Source organism: Hypanus sabinus, chromosome 11, assembly GCF_030144855.1.
Source record: "Hypanus sabinus isolate sHypSab1 chromosome 11, sHypSab1.hap1, whole genome shotgun sequence".
Lineage (NCBI taxonomy): Eukaryota > Metazoa > Chordata > Chondrichthyes > Myliobatiformes > Dasyatidae > Hypanus > Hypanus sabinus.
This window is the reverse complement of record NC_082716.1, coordinates 64,623,540-64,648,011: the sequence shown is the minus strand read 5'-3', so window position 1 is coordinate 64,648,011 and position 24,472 is coordinate 64,623,540. Positions and strand designations below refer to the sequence as shown.

Sequence of the window (24,472 nt, the reverse complement as noted above, 5' to 3'; positions counted from 1 at the left end):
AACCCGACTTTGTGTTTCCTTACAACCCACACCTCTAATCTTAACTCATTGATCAGAACACCTAACTCAAATAGCTTTTGTAGACAGCATTACCCAGAGGTTCACATACATTTTTGAACTAGACTGTGATTGTTTAAATGGTGTACTCAGTATCAACAAGAAAAAGTACAACTGTTTGTGTGATATTAGCTTAGGCAGACTCTGTCTATTATTGTGACATATATGAAGATCAGACCACATTTTATGAGTAATTAGTGCAGAAAACTAGGTGATTGCAAAGGGTTCACAAAATTATTCTTGCAACTGGTACAGACATGCAGTGAGTAAAGGTTAAAAAATAATTTGAATTTAATTGACCAGGAGTTTTGAATGAGCAGATGTTAATATAGAGTGAAACTTAGCAACAGGAATAGGGTTTCCAGCACCTTGAGGCTGCTCTATTATGGGCCAAGTCAAATTTCAACTGTGCAACTCTTAAATGTGAATTGCTGTGCAATGAAATCTATGGGCATCATTAAGCTCAAAGCCTGCGCTTCCATAACATCATGGCTAATTTTCTACCTCAATATCATTTTCTTGCCTTATGCAATATCTATCAATCATAGCTTTGAATTAAATCAATGACTGAACCTTGCTGCTTCTCCAGATAGTAGAATTCCAAAAATTCACCATTCAAGTGAAGAGTCTTCTTACTTCAGGACTACTCCTCATTTTGAGACTATGACTCCAGTCCCGGCGCCTCAACTAAGGCAAAAGCCTCCCTATATCTATCCTATTATTTTGTATCTCCAAGAGGTTACACCTCATTCTTTTAAACATAAACCTACTCAATCTCTCCTCATACAAGTGAATCAAGAAACAAGATGAAAATCAGAGAACTGCAGATGTTAGAAACTGAAACAAAATCAGAAATAGAAAATGTTGACAACACTCTGTGGAAAAAGAAATAGTTCGGACTGTTCATAGAGGCTGTCAGAGTAGCTGAATGTTTCCAGCAAATTTCCAGGAACCAGCCTGGTGATTCTTAATTACACTCCTTCGACTGCAAAATTATCCTCCTTTTGGTAAAGGTATCAAAATTTGACACAATACTTTGGAATATTCTCACCAAGGCCCTTTAAAATCTTCATCCTTGTACTCAAATCAATTTGCAATAAAGGCCAACATTCCACATGTCTTCTGAACGGGTGCTTGTTCCAGCATGTTGGCTTTCAATGACATTGAGTGGAAAGAGGATATCAGGGTATGCAGGGAGAGAGAAGACTGGAAACTACCAATGTGTAAACTTGATATCAATATTTGGGAAAATGCTGTAATCCATTGATTTCAAAAATCATTGAAAGTGGCAGGACACTTTGAAAAAGGTGCAACTAAGTAATCAATAATTTTGGGTTTCATCGATAGAGACAAAGAGACGTAATGCTGATCCTTTATTTTAAACAGTGGTCCTCCAGACTGAACTGGAGTACTGCATTCAGTCTTGGTCATCACATTATAGGAAGGACATGAAAGTATAGAAGTGCAGAGGGTGTAGAAGAGATTTGTGAAAATGGTTTGTAGGATAAAAGACAACAATAACAGAATAGATTATAGGAATCTGTGATGGCATTCTTTGAGAGAAGGCTGACGAAAGGTTCAAATGTTCAGATTAGAGATCTGAAATATCTGTACAGAGTAAACATTTAGGGTTGAGGACCAGAGTATGACAAAGGTGAAAACAATTCAGAGTGACATCAGCATTTTGTTTTAAAAACCATGCATGGCCAGAAACTGGAAGGAGGTTCTATTAAATATTAGACAAATATAAAAATGGAGAAATGTTTTCCAGGCTAAAGAAGAAAGTCCAATGAAGGTAGGAGGAGTAGAAATAGGAGAGTTGCTTTGGAAGAGAATTGGTCTAATGACTTCTCCATTTTCTGATATTTTGTGTATGGAGAGACAGGCCCACTTTATTATCAACATTGCAAAAATCTCTCACCACTTTTAAGATACTGAACATTTCTCTTCTATTCTTTCGACTGAAATGGAAAACATCACATTTTTTCACATGGTTTTGTTGCCCATTCATTTAGTTTTCCACTTTCCCTTGAAACCTCACTGTTTACCTATCTAGTTAATTTTACATCATCAGCAGATTTAGAAAGGATCAAACAAAGCTGATTAGATCATAGACATAGGAGCACAATTAGGCCATTTGGCCCATCGAGTCTGCTCGACCATTCTATCAGGGCTGATTTATTATCCATCTCAACCCCAATCTCCTGCCTTCTCTCCATAGCCTTTGACGTTCTGTATAATCAAGAATCTATCACTCTGGCTATAGAAACTCGACTTGTTTGATCCTCTCAACCAAATCATTTAAGTTAGAGCAAGAAGGTGGAGGGAGAGGAGGAAGAAGTACAAAGTGGTAGGTGAAACCAGGAGAGGGAGAGAGGTGAAATAAAGAGCTGGGAAGTTGACAGGTGAAAGAGATAAAGGGCTGGAGAAGGGGGAACTGATAGGAGAGGGTAGAAGACCATAGAAAAAAGGGAAGGGAAGAAGCATCAGAGGGAGGTGATGAATAGATAAGGAAATAAGGTGAGAGGGGGAAAATGGGAACAGGAGTGGTGAAGAGGGGGTGCAATTATTGGAAGTTTGAGAAATCAATGGTTATGCCTTCAGGTTGGAGGCTACCCAGATGGTTTCTTTTACTTCCTCATTTGCACTGGAATGTTGTTTCTCAAGTATAAGATCATTAAGGGATTGGACACTCTAGAGGCAGGAAACATGTTCCCGATGTTGGGGGAGTCCAGAACCAGAGGCCACAGTTTAAGAATAAGGGGTAGGCCATTTGGAAAGGAGTTGAGGAAAAACTTCTTCACCCAGAGTTGTGGATCTATGCTCTGCCTCAGAAGGCAGTGGAGGCCAATTCTCTGGATGCTTTCAAGAAAGAGTTAGATAGAGCTCTTAAAGATAGCAGAGCCAAGGGATATGAGGAGAAGGCAAGAACGAGGTACTGATTGTGGATGATCAGCCATGATCACAGTGAACGGCAGTGCTGGCTCAAAGGGCCAAATGGCCTACTCCTGCACCTATTGTCTATTGTCAAGTATTCCTGGGGAAGGTTTATTGTGTCTTTTTCTGTGCTGACAAAACCAAGATTTTTGTTTTATCCTTCTGCCATCATTTTATTCCCCATTATTAACTTTTTTATTTGCTTTATGGTTCTTACGAGTTTACTCTCAGATTCTACTTTGCCTTTCTTTACCAATTTCTTGGGTAAGCCATTTCCTTAAGTTTAATACTACCTTTAACTAGCGCCCAGACCGGTTTTCCTACTGTGCCATTGTGTCTTAAAAAAGATCAAAGAGGCAGGGGTTGGTGTTCTCAGAGCTGGAAAATTGAACAGAAAATCTAACGAACAGGTTCAAAATTATAAGGGCCATTTCCTCTGGCTGAAGACTAATATCTAGAGCAGGTACACTTAGACTGATTGGCAAAAGAACTCATTTATCAACTAGTGGTCAGACAACGTGATGCAAGAGCAACACTGGATGTATTAAGTTGCTTTCAAATAAACAATTATATTAATTCTTGGAAGGAGGACAGGGAGAGCAAATGGAAAAGTAGGAATAAATAGACTGCACTTCGTAGAAAGATGATGAAAAGTGGATGGGCTTAATGAATTCCATAAATGCTGCAAGTTTTTATGATTCTACAAAATCTCATGACTTCCGCCATTGTTAGTGCACAAAGCATACACGTCATTGGCACAAGGACCTGAAAATAAAATTAGAGTGAAGTATTTAAATATTTTGTATTGAACTATTTAATTTTAAGTTTGAGTCTTAAACCTACTTACAAATCATAAGAACATGATTCCATAGCCGAATGGTTTTACTTAAAACGAGAGACTAAATAGTAGTGTCCTCTTTTTACTTGAGTTGAGAGATCAAGAGAAAAATTGATAGGTGTAAAAAATGATGAAGAGCTTTGACAAATTGGGGGAGACAATTGCAACAACAAATGAACAGGTGGTTCAACATTTTAACTTATTATCAATGAAATAAGAGGATTTTTCTTTCCTCATAGGGATAAGTCTATTATTGTGTGCAGATTATCTTTCATAGATACTTGTGACAGAGATTCAACTTATAATACGATGAGAAATCAATATTATTTTCTCTTTCAAATAAAAACATAACTTTTAGAAAACAGAGAACATTTATTATCTTCAATTCAAATACCTCTCATCCTTTAGGACTGCCGAATCTGTTGATAGTTCTTTCAGTGAGCTGATAAAGGCAGCACATGCTGAGTGATTTTTCTCTGATTCTTATGGTTAGAGGGATAACAAAAAGTGGGCCCGAGTATACTTTGATTTGAATTATGTACTTCCAATTCTAAATTGTACATGGATTCTGACCTTTACTAATTGCTCCCTTTCTACACACCTCAAAAACTGGGTCTCCAGAAAGTCTGCTCAGAGCTGCAAACTCCAGAATAAGGGTTCCTGCGCAGGCTGTACAGGTGTCTGTTTCTGTACCCGTTCTGGCTTGCGGTTGTCTCACTCCATACTTCAGATTGACCTTTTTGTTTAAAAATATACTTTACATTAATTACAAAGGAAATAAAGATATTTAAGTATTTTCATGTTACCACATTTATCATTTGCTAAATAACAAAAGACTCACAAAAAATTTACTTTGAACTTTAAATTATCAAACTATATTTATGTTACTATATACAATTCTGAGATTCATTTTCTTGTGGGCATACTTAATAAATCCATAATAGAATAATAACAGTAATAGAATCAATGAAAGATCACAACCAGAGTGCAAAAGACAACTATGCAAATACAAAAAGAAATAAATAATAATAAATAAGCAATATCAAAAATATAAGATAAAGAGTCCTTGACAGTCAATTAATTTATATTTAAGTTCAGTACTGAAGATTTTGTTGCTATTGGAATGTATCATAAAACTGAATCCTAGTACATTTTAACATTGAAAGGATTAAAAACTCTTTTAATCATAGACTGTGAGAAAAGTCATTTGAGAAGTGTCATACCATCAGTGACATCCATTATACACCCATCGATACTAATCCTATGTTAATCCCGTTCTATTCCCTATAATACCATTAGTTTTCCCTAGATCTTACAACTCATCTACACATTTGGGACATTTTACAGTGCCAATTAACTTTTCAACCTACAAATCCTTGGGATGTGGGAGTACCAAGGAAACTTGCAGTCATGAGAAGAATGTACAAACTCCATACAAGTTGGACTAGTGGTCAGCACTGAACCCAATACACTGGAGATGGAAGGCAGCATCTCTACTGGCTGCAACACCCTACTACCTCTTTGTCCTTGTACAGTATCTAACTATGCCTGTGAGTTACTCTGATATATTGCTTCCGCCAAATGAGAAACAACAACACTGCATTTGGAGATTATTATGCTTGAGTAATCTCCATATCACATGGGTGACATTGCAACACCATAACTGTGATAACCACATACCAGAATGAGGTAAAATAATTGGAAAACTTTGAGCATTTAAGTATGCTTTATACAGGTGGATTTTACCAGTTCCATTGCAGCATTTGTTAAATGATCAATTCACCCCAGTGTTGCTGTGGTGTAGGATACAGTATTTCACTTGCATCTTACTAGACTGATGCCCCACTGTAGTTGTATTTTCTCTACAACTAACCAAATAGGAAAAAAAAATCAATATGTCACCAAAAAAAAAAATCCCTGTTAGTAATGAATCACCATTCTCAGAAACTGCATGTACACCCATTGTACCTCTACCACTTTTGAAAGGTTTAGCTGGGGTACCTCCTGGTCTCTTCACTTCCTTTAAATTGATCCTTCAATTGTGCCATCAAGTCTGTCATAATGATGTATCTAATGACTGATTACTGCTCTTCCCAGTTAACAGTTCTTCACCTTAGTGCAATTTGGGATGAGGGTCCTGTTGATACACATTTTACTGTGTCAGCTCCTCAATTCCAAAGGCTCCTAATGCCTTATAGTGTTTCCCTTTCTCCCTTTGGCACTTCTGCACCCATCCCATTCATTCTTTTGTTCCTCTGTTCTTCATCTTTGTCTTTCCTTCTCCATATACACTCTTCTGTTGAACTGACATCCCTCACTATTGATCCAATTATCCCTCACCCTCTGGGCCTACTTGATCTGAGGAAGTGTAGTCGCATTGAAGACTATCCACAGCTTAAATAATCAAAAGAAAAGTAGTACTTACCCTGGGGTATGGAAGTCCACTGGTGGTATTGAACGCTGGCAGCAACCTGTACCCAAGTTCCTTTGCCATGTAGAGAAGCTCATCGTTATACCATTGCATCTGCTCACTTTGCTCTTTCAATATTGTAGCCATCGCATGGCCTCCCAGCAAACCTCTAACAAGTGAAATGATTACTGGCATCTCACAGATTATTGCACATGAAAAGTCTATCAGATTCAGATATCTCTTTACATCATCTATTCACAAAGCTCATTTTCAAAAAAAAAATTGCCTTTACTTACCCTAGCACCCTTATATTAGTCTCAAAGACTGAGACAACAATATCATTATCCAAGTGAACATCATTTATAACCCTTTTCACAGCAGCTTCAAATTCTTCCACTTGATTTAGCAGCTAGAAACACAAAATCATATTACTTAGTGTCTCTTCCTGATTCTTTGACATTCAATATGCAGTATTTTGAACTAAAAGTTAAGCTGTTTTCACTTACTGCGAGAGTATCCAAAGTGTCAACTAAAGTCAAAGAAAATCTGAAAGAAAACAATTAACAGTTAACCTGAGGGTGAAGTGAACAGCTTTAGATGTATGGCAGTGAAAGTTTGCATGATGACTTCAATGTCAATTTAATGTAGTTTTAGAACTTTTTCTTCTATTCGCAGCTAAATATATGGAAATCAGCCAAAGAAAATGGGCAGGCAGTACAACTGTTTATACAAGAATAGTTGAAAGACAGAACAATTGTTTTGCATTTTCCACAGAAATGGAGCAGAATTGTGGAATGCAATTCTCTGCCATCAGATTTCTGAATAGTCCTCAAACCCATGAACACCTCATTATTCGTCTTTTGAGCTTTTATTATTTAGTAACTTATAGTAATATCTAGGTCTTGTACTGCTGTAAAACAGAAAAATTCATGACATATGTTTGCAATAATAAATCTTATTCTGATTCTGAATTCTCAGATCATCAGTAAATAGGATTTGATTTACCAAAGAGAAATTCAATTTATCAACACCTATTTGACATCTGTTTCATAAGCTTTCAGCAGTCGAAATATCAGGTTAAAAAAGTAGTTATCTCATCCACTCCCTTAGTGTTTCATGACAAGCCTATTTCAATTTTTACGCATCTATATTTATAAATAAGCAGAGAGTTGTTCGCCTCTAACAGATGTAAAATTAATGGCTGTTGTCATTCACTGGTAGCTAATAGATGGTTGATTCAATTTATTAAAATGCAAGTTATTTTCCTTCTTTTGAAATGGAGAAATCAGAATCTAACAGAGTTAGGCTGACTGAAAACTATGGTTACAAAATGGCAAATGAAGAACCCCAAAGCTCCAGTTTCTTGTGGCAGGCAGTGAGCTGAACTGGCAGTGTTCTTTAAAACTACCACCAAGGTTGGGAATGTTGTGCATAGTGTCAATATGAGGCCTGTCAGAGGTTACAGCGGGACATCGAAAGGATGCAAAACTGGGCTTTGGCAGACGGAGTTCAACCCAGATAAGTGTCAGAATATAGTATTAACGGTAAGACTTCTGGCAGTCTGGAGGATCAGAGGGATCTTGTGGTCCGAGTCCATAGGACACTCAAAGCTGCTACGCAGGTTGACTCTGTGGTTAAGAAGGCATATGGTGTATTGACCTTCATCAATCGTGGGATTGAGTTTAGGAGCCCAGAGGTAATGTTGCAGCTACTTAGGACCCTGGTCAGACCCCACTTGGAGTACTGTGCTCAGTTCTGGTCGCCTCGCTACAGGAAGGACGTGGAAACCATAGAAAGGGTGTAGAGGAGATTTACAAGGATGTTGCCTGGATTAGGGAGCATGCCTTATGAGAATAGGTTGAGTCAACTTGGCCTTTTCTCCTTGATCGACGGAGGATGAGAGGTGACCTGATAGAAGTGTACAAGATAATGAGAGGAACTGATCGTGTGGATGGTCAGAGGCTTTTTCCCAGGGCTGAGATGGCTAGCACGAGAGGGCATAGTTTTAAGGTGCTTGGAGGTAGGTACAGAGGAGGTGTCAGGGGTAAGTTTTTTTATGTAGAGTGGTGAGTGCGTGGAATGGGCTGCCGGCAGCAGAGGTGGAAACGACAGGGTCTTTTAAGAGACTCCTGGATAGGTACATGGAGCTTAGGAAAATAGAGGGCTATGGGTAAGCCTAAGTAGTTCTAAGCTAAGGACCCGTTCAGCACAGCTTTGTGGGCCGAAGGACCTGTATTGTGCTGTAGGTTTTCTGTGTTTCTATGTTTACTCCTCTATAGATGAACACAAAACAAAATGCAAGGCCATGAATGATCTAAATTGGATAATCTTTCCCTTTCATTTTCATCTTAGGGTTATATTACTTTAAATACTCTTGGTACTGACTGGTATATTGAAAAAAACCTTAATCACTGATAATTTATGATACTATCATCTCATCTTTTAACCTGTACTGAATTACTTTGAATTTTGAGGCTATAAAATATTTGCCTTTGGAATATTTATGATTTCAGATTATAAAAGCATAACCACATTCCAAATATTAATAATTTACTGCAAAATGAGCTCAGGTCCATAGCTGCTGGATGGTAAAATAAAACCTTAAGAATCTATGGTAAACTGGAAATCAGTTTCCAATTTATCGGAAGCCATTTAGCCTTCAATATGACATTATGCAGAGGTTTAGACTTTTTGTACCACCTATACCTTACAGATTAATTTGCAAAAGTGACAATTAAATTTCACTGAATTTCACTTTAGATGAAAAGTAACTATAAGTCTAAGATTCAAAATTAAAAAGCTTTGGGTTGAATAGGAACTCCCAAAACATCTGCTTCCTCAAAAATCAAAAAAAAAAGTCACAGTACAATTCATCTTCCAGACAATTCTCAATTCATCTAAACTCTTCTCTCACTTGTATTTCAAATTTTTTTTCAGAATGTTTGAGAACAAATGCTGAAACTAGTAAGGGGAATTAGCCAAAAGCAGCACTAACTTGCCAAGGGCATCATCCACATCACCACGACTGGGTTCCAAGCCACGAACACGGCCACGGCATGTCAGAGGCATTAGCTCATCAGCTGGGTATGCATGTTCCTGTATAAATGCAAAATTAAAATTAAAAATTCAAATTATGCAACTGCACTCTGCATGCATCAAATTTCACAAAAACTGATTCAATAAAGAAATTAATCACATTTGGTGAGATCACATCTAGAATATTGTCCACAGCATAGATTCATTGAAAAGTAAAGCAGAGAAACAAGCCCTTTGGCCCATCTTATCCATGCAAAAATCACTTAAAAACTGCCTACTCCTAATGACCTGCACCTGGATCATAACCCTACATATCCCTACTAAATTTTCTCTGTTCTCTCTCAACCTTGTTTACATCTTTCCTGTAGGTAGGTGATCAAAACTGCATATAATACTCCAAATTAGGCCTCACCAACATCTTGTACTACTTCAACATAACATCCCATCTTCTGTACTCAATATGTTGGTATATGAAGATCAATATGCCAAAAGCTTTTTTCATGACCCTATCTACCTATGATGCCACTTACAATGAATTATGGACCTGTATTCCCAGCTCCCTTTGTTCTACCACACTCCTCAGGAGACTAACTTTCACTGTATAAGGCCTACCCTGGGTTGGTCTTAACAAAGTGCAACACCTCGCCCTTGTCTACATTAAGTCCCACCTGCCATTTTTCCAGCTGACGCAGTTCCCTCTGCAAGCCATGATAGCCTTCCTCATTGTCCACTACACCCCTAATCTTGGTACCATCTGCAAATCTGATTATCCAGTTGACCACATTATCATTCAGATCACTGATATAGATGAGAAGCAACAAAGGACCCAGCACCGATCCCTGCTGCACACCACAAGTCACAGGAAACAGTGAGAGAGGCAACCCTCTACTACCACTCTCTGGCTTCTCCCACAAAGCCAATGTCTAATCCAATTTACTACCTCATCTTGAATGCCGAGTGACTGAACCTTCTTGACCAATTTACCATACAGGACCTTGTAACATGCCTTACTAAAGTCCATGTAGACAACATCCACTGCCTTGCTTTCATCCACTTTCCTGGTAACTTACTCAAAAAAACTCTATGACCTACTGACTATTCTTAATTAGTCCATGGCTATCCAAATACTTATCTATCTGGTCCCTTAAGATAACTTTCAGTAACTTTCTCACAACTTATGTCAGACTCATTGGCCTATAATTTTCTTATTTATGTTTAGAGCCATTTTTAAATACAGTGGAACAACATTGGCTATCCTCCAATCTCTGATACCTCCCTTATCACTAAAGATATTTAAATATCTCTGAAAGAGTCCCGGCAATTTCTGCATTTGCCTCTGATGGGGCCCAAGGGAACATCTTGTCAGGCCCTGGGGATTTATCCACCATGATTTGCTTCAGGGTAGTAAACACTTCCTCCTCTGTAATCTGTATAGGATCTGTAAAGTTAATGCCGCTTTGCCTCACTTCTATAGAGTCTATATCCAACTCCCGAATAAAAACAGGCACAAAGAATGTATTTCAGATCTCCCCATCTGTTTTGGCTCCACATATGGATTACCTTTCTGGCCTTCCAGAGGACCAATTTTGTCTCTTGCAATCCTTTTGCTCTTACCGTACCTGTAGAATCCCTTGGGATTCTTCTTCACTTTGTCTGCCAGATTAACTTCATGCCTTCTTTTAGCCCTCCTGATTTCTTTCTGAAGTGTACTCCTGTACTCCATAAGCACCTCATTCGTTCCTACTTGCCTATAGCTGCTATGCACCTCCCTTTTTCACTTAACTAGGGCTTCAATATCCCTTGAAATCCAAGGTTCCCTACACATACACGAGGAAATCTGCAGATGCTGGAAATTCAAGCAACACACACAAAATGCTGGTGGAATCCAGCAGGCTAGGCAGCATCTATAGGAAGAAGTACAGTCAACGTTTCGAGCCGAGACCCTTCATCACGACATGTCCCTACACGTGTTATCTTTACTTTCTTAAGGAAGATTGTTAGCACATTGAACGCAGGGCAGAATAAGTTTACAAGATGCTGTTTGTCTTAAGAGTTTGGTCTTGTATTCATTAAAATTTTGAAGAGCAAGAGGGGATTTGATTGAAAGAAACTAGATGATGAGCTGGCTCAACAGGTTAAACATGGAGATGATGTCTCCTCCTGTGGGAAACTTGAAAACCAGGGATCACTATTTAGAAATAACTGTAAAAGAGAATAGGTGACTATTTTTCTATCATAGGACCTTGAATATTTTTTTCCTTACAAGGACAGCATAAGCAGGGTCTCTGGATATTTCAATATAATTCTTCGATAGATTTTGATAAGCTAGGGGTTGAAGGATGCAACGTGTTTTTGGCTCATCTGCAACAGTGGCCATAAATGGTTATTTTACAGATCGACAAGAATCTACGAGTGGTGTGGCACAGGGTTTGTAACCGGAATCTCCACTATTCACATGAAAGAAAAGCAAAATTGCTACATGAGGGAAACATTGAAGCAGAACTGCAAGCGAGAACAAACTTCAAGAAAGTGGCTGAGAATTTGCATGTGACAGCACATTGTTGAAAACGGACCTCCTGATGCAGCAGGAGCACTGGGACAAAGAACAATAAATAACAAAGAACTGTGGGCAGATCAAATTCAGGACAAGAGTGGCTTTATTTGGAATCCCTGCAGAGTCTATTAGAGCTGAATACAGCTGCTCCAGAAAAAAAATGCGGGGATAAAAAATAATCTTGGAGAAATACCTGATAAAAAGTAAGGATGAAAACAGTAATTGAGCTAACCAAAGGAAAACAGATGAACAAAAGTCCTGATGATTTTGCTCCATCATTTCATGGACCTTTAACAAAATGCTCTCAACACATTTCCCTTCCTATTCTCCATATACTCTACCAACGGAGTACTTTCTCCAATACCTGGTCCAAACGTCCATCTCTTCTTTACCCTTCTGTGCATATAAAGGAGATGCAACACAAAATGGTCACCCAATCAATGCTCGGTCACCCCATTTACAAGCATTGAATGCCACTAAACATTGATCTGGTAACACGTTGAGACACATCCATTCATTACTCAAGGGTAGCAGCAAACTTCCAGTCATCTGAGCTTTTAAAATTCAAATTTCTACTCTCTCACTCCTCTTCGCCCTAAACTATTCCAATGGAGATTAATGCGAGAGTGAAGAACAATGAGTCTAATTCTTGGAATTGAGCGTTCTGGACTGAAAATTGAATTTAACAATTCCAAATTGCTGCAATTTGTCTTTATAAAATCTCCAGTTCCTCGGAAATGCTTCATCTCCCTTCTCAAAACTAAGTGCTACAACAGCTATTCACCAGTGTTTTATATATTTCTAACAATTCATTAAATGTGTGTAATGTAATGAATCTATCTTGGCCCTATATTCTTTTCAGGCAGATACAACTGCTCATCTAGGGGAAAGAAAACTTTGATCTCAAATCTTCACTGCCTTGCAGCTATTCCCACTCATAGGGAAGGTTTCGGGAGTAAACCCAGAGGGAAAAATCCAGAGCTGGAGTCCCTGAGGTAGTCCTACATCGAGTTCAATGTTGACTGGCATCTCCTGCGATGCTGCTGGTACTAAACTGTATCAGTCTCTGCTGTTCCTTTGGGGTTATCAGGTATGTGGAGAGGAGGAGCTTGCTACATGGGCAACAGCTTGCTCTCCATATCATACTGCCCAGGCTTGTGTATCTAGGCAGTTAGGATACAATATCCATGATCAGCTCCGACTGACAGAAGCCTCAGACAGATATTTTTTTAATGTACATAGAGGTAGTGGGATTTATAATGAATTTGATTGATTTTATATTTTTGTGATATTTTTTAAAATTCGTGACCTGATAGAGGATGACCACGGCGATCGGGTCTCTGGCACTGAGCATGGTTCCGTGGTGCAGAAGGGAGAGAAAAAGATGAGGAATGTGGTAATCATAGGGGATTCCACAGTGAGAAGAACAGAGAGGAGGTACTGTCAGCCTGAGAGAGATACCTACATGGTGTATTGCCTCCCAGGTGCCAGGGTATGGGAAGTCTCGGATCGGATGCAGAGAATTCTGAAGGGAGAGGGTGAACAGCCAGAATTCTTGGTACATGTTGGTACCAATGACATAGGCAGAAAAAGGGAGGAAGTCCTGAAGACAGAATTCAGAGAGTTGGGTAGGGAGCTGAAAAGCAGGACCTCTGGGGTAGTAATCTCAGGACTGCTGCATGTGCCACATGCTAACGAGTACAGGAATAGCATGATCGGGCATATTAATGCGTGGCTGAGAGACTGGTGTAGGGGGCAGAGTTTCAGGTTCCTGGATCATCTTCTGGGGGAAGGTACGACCTGTACGAAAAGGACAGGTTACACCTGAACCCAAAGAGGTCCAATATCTTAGCAGGCAGGTTTAATAGAGCTGTTGGGGAGGGTTTAAAGTAATTTGGCAGGGGGATAGAACCGAGTGATAGAACTGAGGAAAGGGACAACAGAAACACATCAATGATACTGTGCAACAGAGATGATAGAAAGGACTGGCAGGAGATGAGGCATAATCACAGCCAGTGGGATGAGTGATAGGGCAATACAGGTGTGGGAATAATGCAGAAGGTGCAGGATCGGTTCATTCCAAAGAGTAAGAAAGATCCTAAGGGGAGTAAAGGGCGGCCGTGGCTGATGAGGGAAGTAAAGGACAATATAAAAATAAAAGAGAAGTATAACATAGCAAAGATGAGCGGGAAACCAGAGGACTGGGAAGCTTTTAAAGAGCAACAGAAGATAACAAAAAAGGCAATATGCCAAGAAAAAATGAGGTACGAAGGTAAACTAGCCAAGAATATAAAGGAGGATAGTAAAAGCTTCTTTAGGTATGTGAATAGCAAAAAATAGTTAAGACCAAAATTGGGCCATTGAAGACAGAAACGGGTGAATTTATTATGGGGAATATGGAAATGGCAGACGAGTTGAACAGGTACTTTGGATCTGTCTTTACTAAGGAAAACACAAATAATCTCCTAGATGTAATAGTGGCCAAAGGAACTAGGGTAAAGGATGAACTGAAGGAAATTTATATTAGGCAAAAACGGTGTTGGATAGACTGTTGAGTCTGAAGGCTGATAAGTCCCCGGGACCTGATGGTCTGCATCCCAGGGTACTTAAAGAGGTGGCTCTAGAAATCGTGGACGCATTGGTAATCATCTTCCAAAGTTCTATAGATTCAGGAACAGTTCCTGCTGATTGGAGGGTGGCTAATGTTGTCCCACTTTTCAAGAAAGGAGGGAGAGGGAAAACAGGGAATTATAGACCAGTTAGCCTGACGTCAGTGGTGGGAAAGATGCTGGAGTCAATTATAGAAGAGGAAAGTACGACACATTTGGATACCAGTAGAAGGATCAGTCCAAGTCAGCATGGATTTATGAAGGGAAAATCATGCTTGACTAATCTTCTGGAGTTTTTTGAGGATGTAACTATGAAAATGGACAAGGGAGAGCCAGTGGATGTAGTGTACCTGGACTTGCAGAAAGCTTTTGATAAAGTCCCACGTAGGAGATTAGTGGGCAAAATTAGGGCACATGGCATTGGGGGCAGAGTACTGACATGGATTGAAAATTGGCTGGCTGACAGGAAACAAAGAGTAGTGATTAACGGGTCCCTTTCGGAATGGCAGGTTGTGACTAGTGGGGTACCGCAAGTTTCGGTGCTGGGACCGCAGCTGTTTACAATATACATTAATGATGTAGATGAAGGGATTAAAAGTAACATTAGCAAATTTGCTGATAACACAAAGCTGGGTGGCAGTGTGAAATGTCAGGACGATGTTATGAGAATGCAGGGTGACTTGGACAGGTTGGGTGAGTGGGCAAATGTATGGCAGATGCAGTTTAACGTGGATAAATGTGAGATTATCTACTTTGGTGGCAAGAACAGGAAGGCAGATTACTATCTAAATGGAGTCAAGTTAAGATAAGGGGAAGTATAACGAGATCTAGGTGTTCTTGTACATCAGTCAATGAAAGCAAGCATGCAGGTACAGCAGGCAGTGAAGAAAGCTAATGGCATACTGGCTTTTATAACAAGAGGAATTGAGTATAGGAGTAAAGAGGTCCTTCTGCAGCTGTACAGGGCCCTGGTGAGAACCCACCTGGAGTACTGTGTGCAGTTTTGGTCTCCAAATTTGAGGAAGGACATTCTTGTTATTGAGGGAGTGCAGCGTAGGTTCACAAGGTTAATTCCTGGAATGGCTGGACTGTCATATGTTGAAAGATTGGAGCGACTGGGCTTGTATACACTGGAACTTAGAAGGATGAGAGGGGATCTGATTGAAACATATAAGATTATTAAGGGATTGGACACGCTAGAGGCAGGAAGCAAGTTCCCGCTGATGGGTGAGTCTAGAACTAGAGGCCACAGTTTAAGAATAAGGGGTAGGCCATTTAGAACAGAGATGTGGAAAAACTTTTTCACCCAGAGAGTGGTGAATATGTGGAATGCTCTGCCCCAGAAAGCAGTGGAGGCCAAGTCTCTGGATGCATTCAAGAGAGAGTTAGATAGAGCTCTTATAGATAGCGGGGTCAAGGGATATGGGGAGAAGGCAGGAACGGGGTACAGATTGTATATGATCAGCCATGATCACAGTGAATGGCAGTGCTGGCTATAAGGGCCGAATGGCCTATTCCTGCACCTACTGTCTATTGTCTATTATGTGCTGCAGTTAAAACAGGAAGCAATAAATACTGGACTGGAAGGGTTGTATTTGAATGCAGGCAGCATAAGAAATAAAATGGATGATCTTGAAATTCAGCTACAGATTAGCAAGTATGATGTGGTCATCTCTGAAACTTGGCTAAAGGATGACTGCCATTTGGAGTCGAATGTCCAAGGATATATGGTGTATAAGAAAGACAGGTTAGTAAGCAGAGGGGGTGGTTTGGCCCTGTGTAGAAGAAATAATATTAAATCATTAGAAAGGGGTGACACAGGATCGGAAGGTGCAGAGTCTCTATGGGTTGAGTTAAGAAATGGCAAGGGTAAAAGAACCCTAATGGCAGTTGTATACAGGCCTCCAAACAGCAGCCAGGATGTGGATTACAAATTCCAGCAGGAGGTAGAAAAGGCGTGTCAGAAAAGCAATTGTCATGATAATCATTGGGGATTTTAACATGAAGGTGGATTGGGAAAACCAGGCAAGGACTGGACCTCAGGAGAGAGAATTTGTAGGATGTCTAAGGGATGGCTTTTTAGAACAGCTTGTTGTTGAGCCCACTAGGGGATCAGCTGTGCTAGATTGGGTGTTGTGCAACGATCCAGAAGTGATAAGAGAGCTTAAGGCTAAGGAACCCTTGGGGAACAGTGATCACAATATGATTGAATTCACTTTGAAATTTGAGGAGGAGAAACTAAAATCCAACGTCTTGGTACTTCAGTGCAATAAATGAAATTACAATGGCAAGAGAGGGGAACTGGCCAAGGTTGACTGGAAAGGGACACGAGCAGGGAGGACAGTGGAGCAGCAAAATGAGGGAACTGCAAGACAGATGTATTCCAAATAGGAAGAAATTTTCGAATGGAGGAAGGTCACTACTGTGGCTGACAATTGAAGTCAGAACCAAAGTAAAAACAAGAGGGGGCATACTAGGAAACCGAAGTTAGTGGGAAGATAGAGGATTGGGAAGCTTTTAAAAACTTGAAGGAAACTAAGAAGGTCATTAGGAAGGAAAAGATAAATTATGAAAAGAAACTGGTGACTAATATCAAAGAAGATACTAAAAGCTTTTTTAAGTATATAGAAAATTGGGGGTAGATATAGGACGAATAGAAAATTACATTGGAGATATTGTAACGAGAAATGCAGAGATGGCAGAGGAACTGAATGTGTATTCTACATCAGTCTTCACAGTGGAAGACATCTACAGTATACTGGCCATTCAAGAGTGCCAGAGAAGTTAAGTATGTGGAGTGAAAATTACGACTGAAAAGGTGCTCAGGAAGCTTAATGGTCTGAGGGTGGATAAATCTCCTGGACCTGATGGAATGCACCCTCGGGTTCTGAAGGAAGTAGCTCGAGAGATTGCTGAGCCATTAACAATGATCTTTCAAGAACCGACAGATTCTGGCATTGTACCAGATGACTGGAAAATTGCAAATGTTACTCCGCTGTTTAAGAAGGGTGGGAGGCAGCAGAAAGGAAACGATAGACCTGTTAGCCTGACATCAGTGGTTGAGAAGCTGTTGGAATCAATTGTTAGGGATGAGATTACGGAATACCTGGAGGCACATGACAAGATAGGCCAAGGCCAGCATGGTTTCCTGAAAGGAAAATCCTGCCTGACAAACCAACTCCAATTTTTTGAGGAAATTACAAGCAGGGGAGACAAAGGAGAAGCAGTAGATGTGGTGTACTTGGATTTTCAGAAGGACTTTGACAAGGTGCCACACATGAGACTGCTTAGCAAGATAAGAGCCCGTGGAATTACAGGGAAGTTACTAGCATTGGAGAATTGGCTGATCGGCAGAAAACAGAGAGTGGGAATAAAGGGATCCTATTCTGGCTGGCTGCTGGTTACCAGTGGAGTTCCACAGGGGTTGGTGTTGGGACCACAGCTTTTTACAATGTATGTCAATGATTTGGACTATGGGATTAATAGATTTGTGGCTAAATTTGCTGATGATACAAAAATAGGTGGAGGAGTGGGTAGTGTTGAGGAGACAGAGAGCCTGCAGAGAGACTTAGATAGTTTAGGGAAATGGGAAAAGACATGGCAAATGAAATACAATGTTGGAAAGTGTATGATTGAAGGAGAAGCATTCAGAACAGAGATGCGGAGAAATTGCTTTAGTCAGAGGGTGGTAAATCTGTGGAATTTGTTGTCACGAGCAGCTATGGAGGCCAAGTCATTGGGTACATTTAAAGCAGAGATAGATAGGTTCTTAATTAGCCATGGCATCAAAGGGTATGGGGAGAAGGCAGGGGTGTGGGGATGACTGAAAGAATTGGATCAGCCCATGATTGAATGGCAGAGCAGACTTGATGGGCTGAATGGCCTGCTTCTGTGTCTATATCTTATCTTCTTAAGGAGACATCATTTGCTTCCACTTCTGCATGAAGGACCCTCTAATTCTGCCCTCATTTAGCAAGACAACTTTTAACAACTTCCTTGCATTTAGAAGTTCTTAAATTTTTGTGTAATATGCAATCTATTTCACTCATTTTGTACCAAATTAATATGCCTCAGTGTTTCTGCTTTATTATTCTCACTAACTGAAATCCTGTTTTGCACTTCTACTCCTTTTAATTACTTATTTACAAGAAGATAAACTTTGTAGCCTTCTCAACTAGTATTATGCATGAAAGCTGATACCAGAACAATTACTTGTTCTGGGTCAAGGGTAAAATCCTTTGGATTAATGCAATATTTACCCATCTAGGTGCAATAATGCACACCAGTAAAATAAACATGACCCCATCCCACCCCACACCCTGTGGAGTTTTCAGATTGTTCTACAGAGCAAACACATGCTGCATGATGTTTTTCCAACAAAGAGAGCTAATAGAAAGCCTCATGCTAAATATCAAACATCTATTATTCTAATAGACAACTATTTACATAAAATATTTTGTTATACATGAAGCTATCAAGCCTTTGACAGGAAATACTGAAAGGAATTGCATTTTTAAATTTGTTTCAACTTATGCATAAAATAAAAAATACATGATTGATCAAGGTTTAAATTGTTCTGATACGAGAATTAATATTAATAACATGAACATTATCCAAGCATTCAAATGAAAGGCTCACAGGTTTGTGTTTATTTACTCATTAAATAAAATAGATTTGCAAATTAAATACGGAACATTTATATTTACCCATCATAAAATTATGACTAATATATTATGCAACAATGAGGTGTATACAGAATGTACAACAAAATTGAAATAATAATTTTGCACTTTAGATAAGACAAAAAGGCAAAACTATTAAAGCCAATTAGTATTTCAAACAAAATAATGAATTTTGTTTAAATGACATCCTTCAATCAAGAAATGTAATGTATTTTCAGAGTGGTCTTACATTCTAAAACAGAACTCAGAACTCTGGTTGTTCATATCCTGCTTTTCCAGGAACAGGAAATGATCATTAAAAAAACAAACCATGGATGTTGGAGATCAGAAGCTCAGCATAGAAGCAGAATTACTGAGGGTGGTTCCAGTTTCTGTTATCCAGGCAAATATCTCTCTGCACTACCCATGAAAAATGATCATCCCGGAAACACATAAAAATTACTCATCTGAGAATCGGAGGGGCAACAAAGTAGGAATGCTGATGAGACAATCAGCCCTGGAATACTCTTACCACCTTCAACAAGCAAGAAAATAAACCCTGTGGTAGAACTTCAAGACTCAGTCCCACCTCAGTTTGAGACCTTTGGTTTCTGTTCCTCACCTCTTCTTCACACCCATCGACTCTGATTGAAAGATACCCTACAGTAATTCATCCTGTTGTTCAGGTGCTGTCTCATTGACATAACTATCCAATACTTTCCAATTCCTTCCTCTTTCCCATGCAAACCCTGATACAGTATTTCCCTCTTCAAGCACTTATCTAATTCCCATCTGAAGTCAGCTTCAGTAAGATCTCACCACCAAATGCATCTCCCTTCCAGCATTTCAGAGGGCCCTTTCTCTTCAGCCTCCTGCTCCACTCCTGTCTCTCAAGAGCCACACCCTTCCCACAGCATGCTCCCACCGAACCCCAAGAAATGCAACTTCTATCCTTTTACTTCTCAATATTCAGAAATCAAAGAATTCTTCCAAGTGAAGCAATCAGGTGTACCACCTTTGGTGAGCACAATGTAGTTTCTTTTGTATTGAATAAACCAAATACAGATTGGCTGATTGCTATGCAGTGCTGACTGCAAGCTCCCATTACTCACCACTTGAATTATTTTCTTCTCCCATTCTAATCATATGTCTGCTGGCATTCTGCACTGTTATAATGATGCTTAATGCTTCATCTTCTTAGAGGGCACATTTTAGCCTTCCTATCTCAATACTGAATTCTGCAATGTTAGATAACTTGCTTTATCTGTATCTGAAAATGCCATTTCTCTAAACCATCCGTTATTTTATTTAGAGATACAGCACAGAACAGGCCTTTCCACGCCACCCAGTCTAATCACAGAACAATTTACAAGCATCAATTAACCCACTAACCTGTACACCTGTGGACTGTGGGAGAAAAGCAGAGCACCCAGAGGAATCCCACACACGTGGAAAGGAAGTACATACCTCCTTCAGAGGACACCGGAATTGAACTCCAGATTCCAACGTCCCAAGCTCTGTTAGCAAAGCCTAACAAGCTGGGTTATAAGCATGCATTTCACACCTTTTCACATTCCTATTGACTGGAATAAACAGCTTGGTCTTGCCTTTGTATCTAAGCCAACAGTATACTGGCTACTTTCTTAGAATGTCAGTGTATAATTAAGTAACATTCTCACAAAAATATGTTGCAGGTTTGAACTTTTCTGTTTTATCACCCCTGAAGCAAGGGATAACTCTGTAGAATATACATTCTGCATTCAGCTGAACACATTCTATTTTCAAAGCACACATAGAAACCTACAAAAATTTAACAGGAATAGACAAAGTACAGGAAGGATGTTCCCAAGGATGTAAAGTCCAGAAACAGAGTAGAGTTTAAAAATGCAGTAGCATGCCATTTAGAACTGAGATTAATAGAAATTTACTCACTTAAAATATAGTGAACAGCTCTACCACAGAAGATAAAAAAGGCAGTCATCAAAAATACTTAAGTTGATAAGATTTTTTTTTCTTAATATCAAAGTGATGAGAGTATTGCGGAGTAATGGAGTAACAGGATATTGAAATGAATCAGCCGTGATCATTTTACAAACTGGAGCAGTCCTTACAAGTGTCAGAGAGCCAAGCCTGCTCCTTCTCTGTCTCCATGACTGCACCATTCTCAGTCATTTGCAGGGAAGTTGTACATAATTGCTTTTTTTTGATGTATACATAAAATAGCTTTACTATCTCTGTAACCAAATAAACTTTGGAATAAGCTATACAGCTCTGTGCTGCACGTGACACCTTTATATTCATACAGCACTATCTGCCTTAATAAAATTACATACTGGCATGGCAAATTTGAAAAAGCTGGCAACCTTCAAACAGCCTATAGAATTAGAAATCCATTAATTTGTTGGATTTTGGATCTGCTTCCAATTTTATAACCACATCCTTTAATGCTCTAAAGTTGACAAACTAGTTCTGCATGCTAGCGCATCATGCTGAGCTGACTCGGATTCCTTTGCGCTGCAGCTGCACGAGATAAAAATAGTTGCTATTCCATCATAAAACAACTGCATCATTATCCAAGGTTCCATTTAATTGAGGCATAAGAGCAATCCACACCCATTAAATTATCAAACTGTTTCTAAAACAAATGAAAAGTTTTGGATTCCAAATCCCATTCTACTGCAGTCATGGTGATAAGACTGCAATGACAATACTGAACTGGTACCTGCAGAATATGTGCGTGCTCTATGTTGTAAATGTGCAGGTGGAAGGATCTATGCTTTCAAAATAGCCAACTCTCAGTTTAATTTTGTGTGCCTTAAAAAGTGCAACAGGCTCTCCAACTGTAGTACTTTGCAACATGGCTTGATGTTATACTCTGCATTTCTATCAGCCTGACAATCCAACTACATTCTTAAATACAGCATTTTCATGTGCCACATAAACAAAATTATATATAATCAAAAATAAAAGAATTTCAATAAATAATGACTGGTGGACTTACCATGTAATTTTGATATGCATGATCAAACATCTCCAATACTTGATCCCTGTAAGTGGAAAAAATGCATCAAATTCATGCATATCCAGAAGAGCAGTAAAATTATATCTTCCTGGGTCTACAACAGCATTATAACATGCCATGTCAATTTTTTATTACAAAAGTTCTTAAATTAAACCAATAATCAATACTTTCCTTCAGACAAATGCAACCATTTGTCCTTGTACCAGTGGTGTTATAATTGGTGGTCATGGAAATAAATGGCAAGTCTCTCTAATGTGTCTTTGGTGAAATGTTACAGATGTCACAAATAGTAAAGAATTTTGAAAAATCAATGCAATCCACACATTTATTTACTTATTTTACAAACAGTAAAATCTACAAGCAACTAATGCAAAGTTGCTACCATTTCTGAACTAATCATCTCTTACAGGGAAAGAAATTGAAATTCACATTTGTCATCAATTTGGTCACCACAAAATTTTGAACATATAAAACAGTTCAGGAATAGGTCCATCAGCCCACAATGCCTGTGCCATCCATGATGCTAATTTAAACACATCTGCCTAAAAATGGCTTATATGGCTATAATCAGATGTCTTTCTCAGTTCCCCTTAAATGATTTGATTAAAACAATTGCTGCTTATCTTAATTCTTACCAGCTTCAGTTACTTTTCACAATGTATACATGCTGAACACCTTTCTGCAAACATCAGAAATCTCTTATTCCTCATAGGAAATGCAATTTATAACTAATGCAAAATGTGCCCTGCAATCCGCTATATATTTTTTTGAGGATGTGACTAAACACATTGATGAAGGTAGAGCTGTAGATGTAGTGTATATGGTCTTTAGCAAGATAAGATAAGATACCCCGTGCAAGGCTTATTGAGAAAGAAAGGAGGCATGGGATCCAAGGGAACATTGCTTTGTGGATCCAGAACTGGCTTGCCCACAGAAGGCAAAGAGTGTTTTTTAGATGGGTCATATTCTGCATGGAGGTCGGTGACCAGTCGCGTGCCTCAGCAATCTGTTCTGGGACCCATACTCTTCGTGATTTTTATAAATGACCTGGATGAGGAAGTGGAGGGATGGGTTAGTAAACTTGCTGATGACACAAAGGTTGGGGTGTTGTGGATAGTGTGGAGGGCTGTCAGAGGTTACAGCGGGACATTGATAGGATGCAAAACTGGGCTGAGAAGTAGCGGATGTTCAACCCAGATAAGTGTGAGGTGGTTCATTTTGGTAGGTCAATATGATGGCACAATATAGTATTAATGGTAAGACTCTTGGCAGTGTGGAGGATCAGAGGGATCTTGGGGTCAGAATCCATAGGACACTCAAAGCTGCTACGCAGGTTGACTCTGTGGTTAAGAAGGCATACAGTGCATTGGTCTTCATCAATCGTGGGATTGAATTTAATAGTCGAGGGGTAATGTAGCTATATAGGACCCAGGTCAGACCCTACTTGGAGTACTGTGCTCAATTCTGGTTGCCTCACTACAGGAAGGACATGGAAACCATGGAAAGGGTGCAGAGGAGATTTACAAGGATGTTGCCTGGATTGGGGAGCATGCCTTATGAGAATAGGTTGAGTGAACTCGGTGTTTTGTCCTTGGAGCAACGGAGGATGATAGAGGTGTACAAGATGATGAGACATTGCGTGGATAGTCAGAGGCTTTTCCACAGGGCTGAAATAGCTAGCACGAGAGGGTGTAGTTTTAAGATGCTTGGTACAGAGGAGATGTCAAGGGTAAGTTTTTTTTTACATAGAGAGTGGTCAGTACATGGAATGGACTGCCGGCAGCGGTAGTGGAGGCGGAAATGATAGGTTCTTTTAAGAGACTCCTGGATGGCTACATGGAGTTTAGAAAAATAGAGGGCTATGGGTAAAGCCTAGGTAGTTCTAAGTAGGGACACGGTCAGCACAGCTCCGTGGGCCGTAGGGCCTGTATTGTGCTGTAGGTTTTCTATGTTTCTAAATATATTACTAGCACGAGTTTAATTTTACTTTCCAGAAAAATATTTTATTTGATCGATAGAAATGTGATCAATTTTTAGCATCATGAAGAACAGAATGATCACAGAAAAGTGTTCATCTCCAATGTCAGAAAAAATATATATCTTTGTTCAATGGACATTTAGAAATAACCATTTCTTACCTTTGTATAAATTTTAATTAGATTGAACTGCATTCACAAAATATATCTGGTACACTATCTACTAAATTTATCTAACTTGCATTAGTCCTGTTCTCCATCAGTCCATGCTCTCTCCCCTACAACTGTTCCAATATACTCTTGGATTTTAAAGTTTCTTCTTCACTTCCAAATCCCCCTGCAGCCTCCTATCCATGTTTATTCCATTTGCTC

General features: G+C 39.4%; 1 protein-coding gene across 1 annotated transcript in view; it reads right to left on the bottom strand.

Moving 5' to 3' along the window:
* Positions 1–24,472, bottom strand: part of edem3 (ER degradation enhancer, mannosidase alpha-like 3) — a 69,647-nt gene that overhangs the window by 33,651 nt on the left and 11,524 nt on the right. Inside the window, exons 2-7 of the mRNA XM_059984526.1 lie at positions 22,104–22,149; positions 9,238–9,338; positions 6,749–6,788; positions 6,539–6,651; positions 6,258–6,411; positions 4,434–4,568 (exon numbers count right to left, since the gene is read on the bottom strand). Coding sequence (XP_059840509.1) covers positions 4,434–4,568; positions 6,258–6,411; positions 6,539–6,651; positions 6,749–6,788; positions 9,238–9,338; positions 22,104–22,149 — 589 coding nt within the window. The remainder of the gene's footprint in view (positions 1–4,433; positions 4,569–6,257; positions 6,412–6,538; positions 6,652–6,748; positions 6,789–9,237; positions 9,339–22,103; positions 22,150–24,472) is intronic.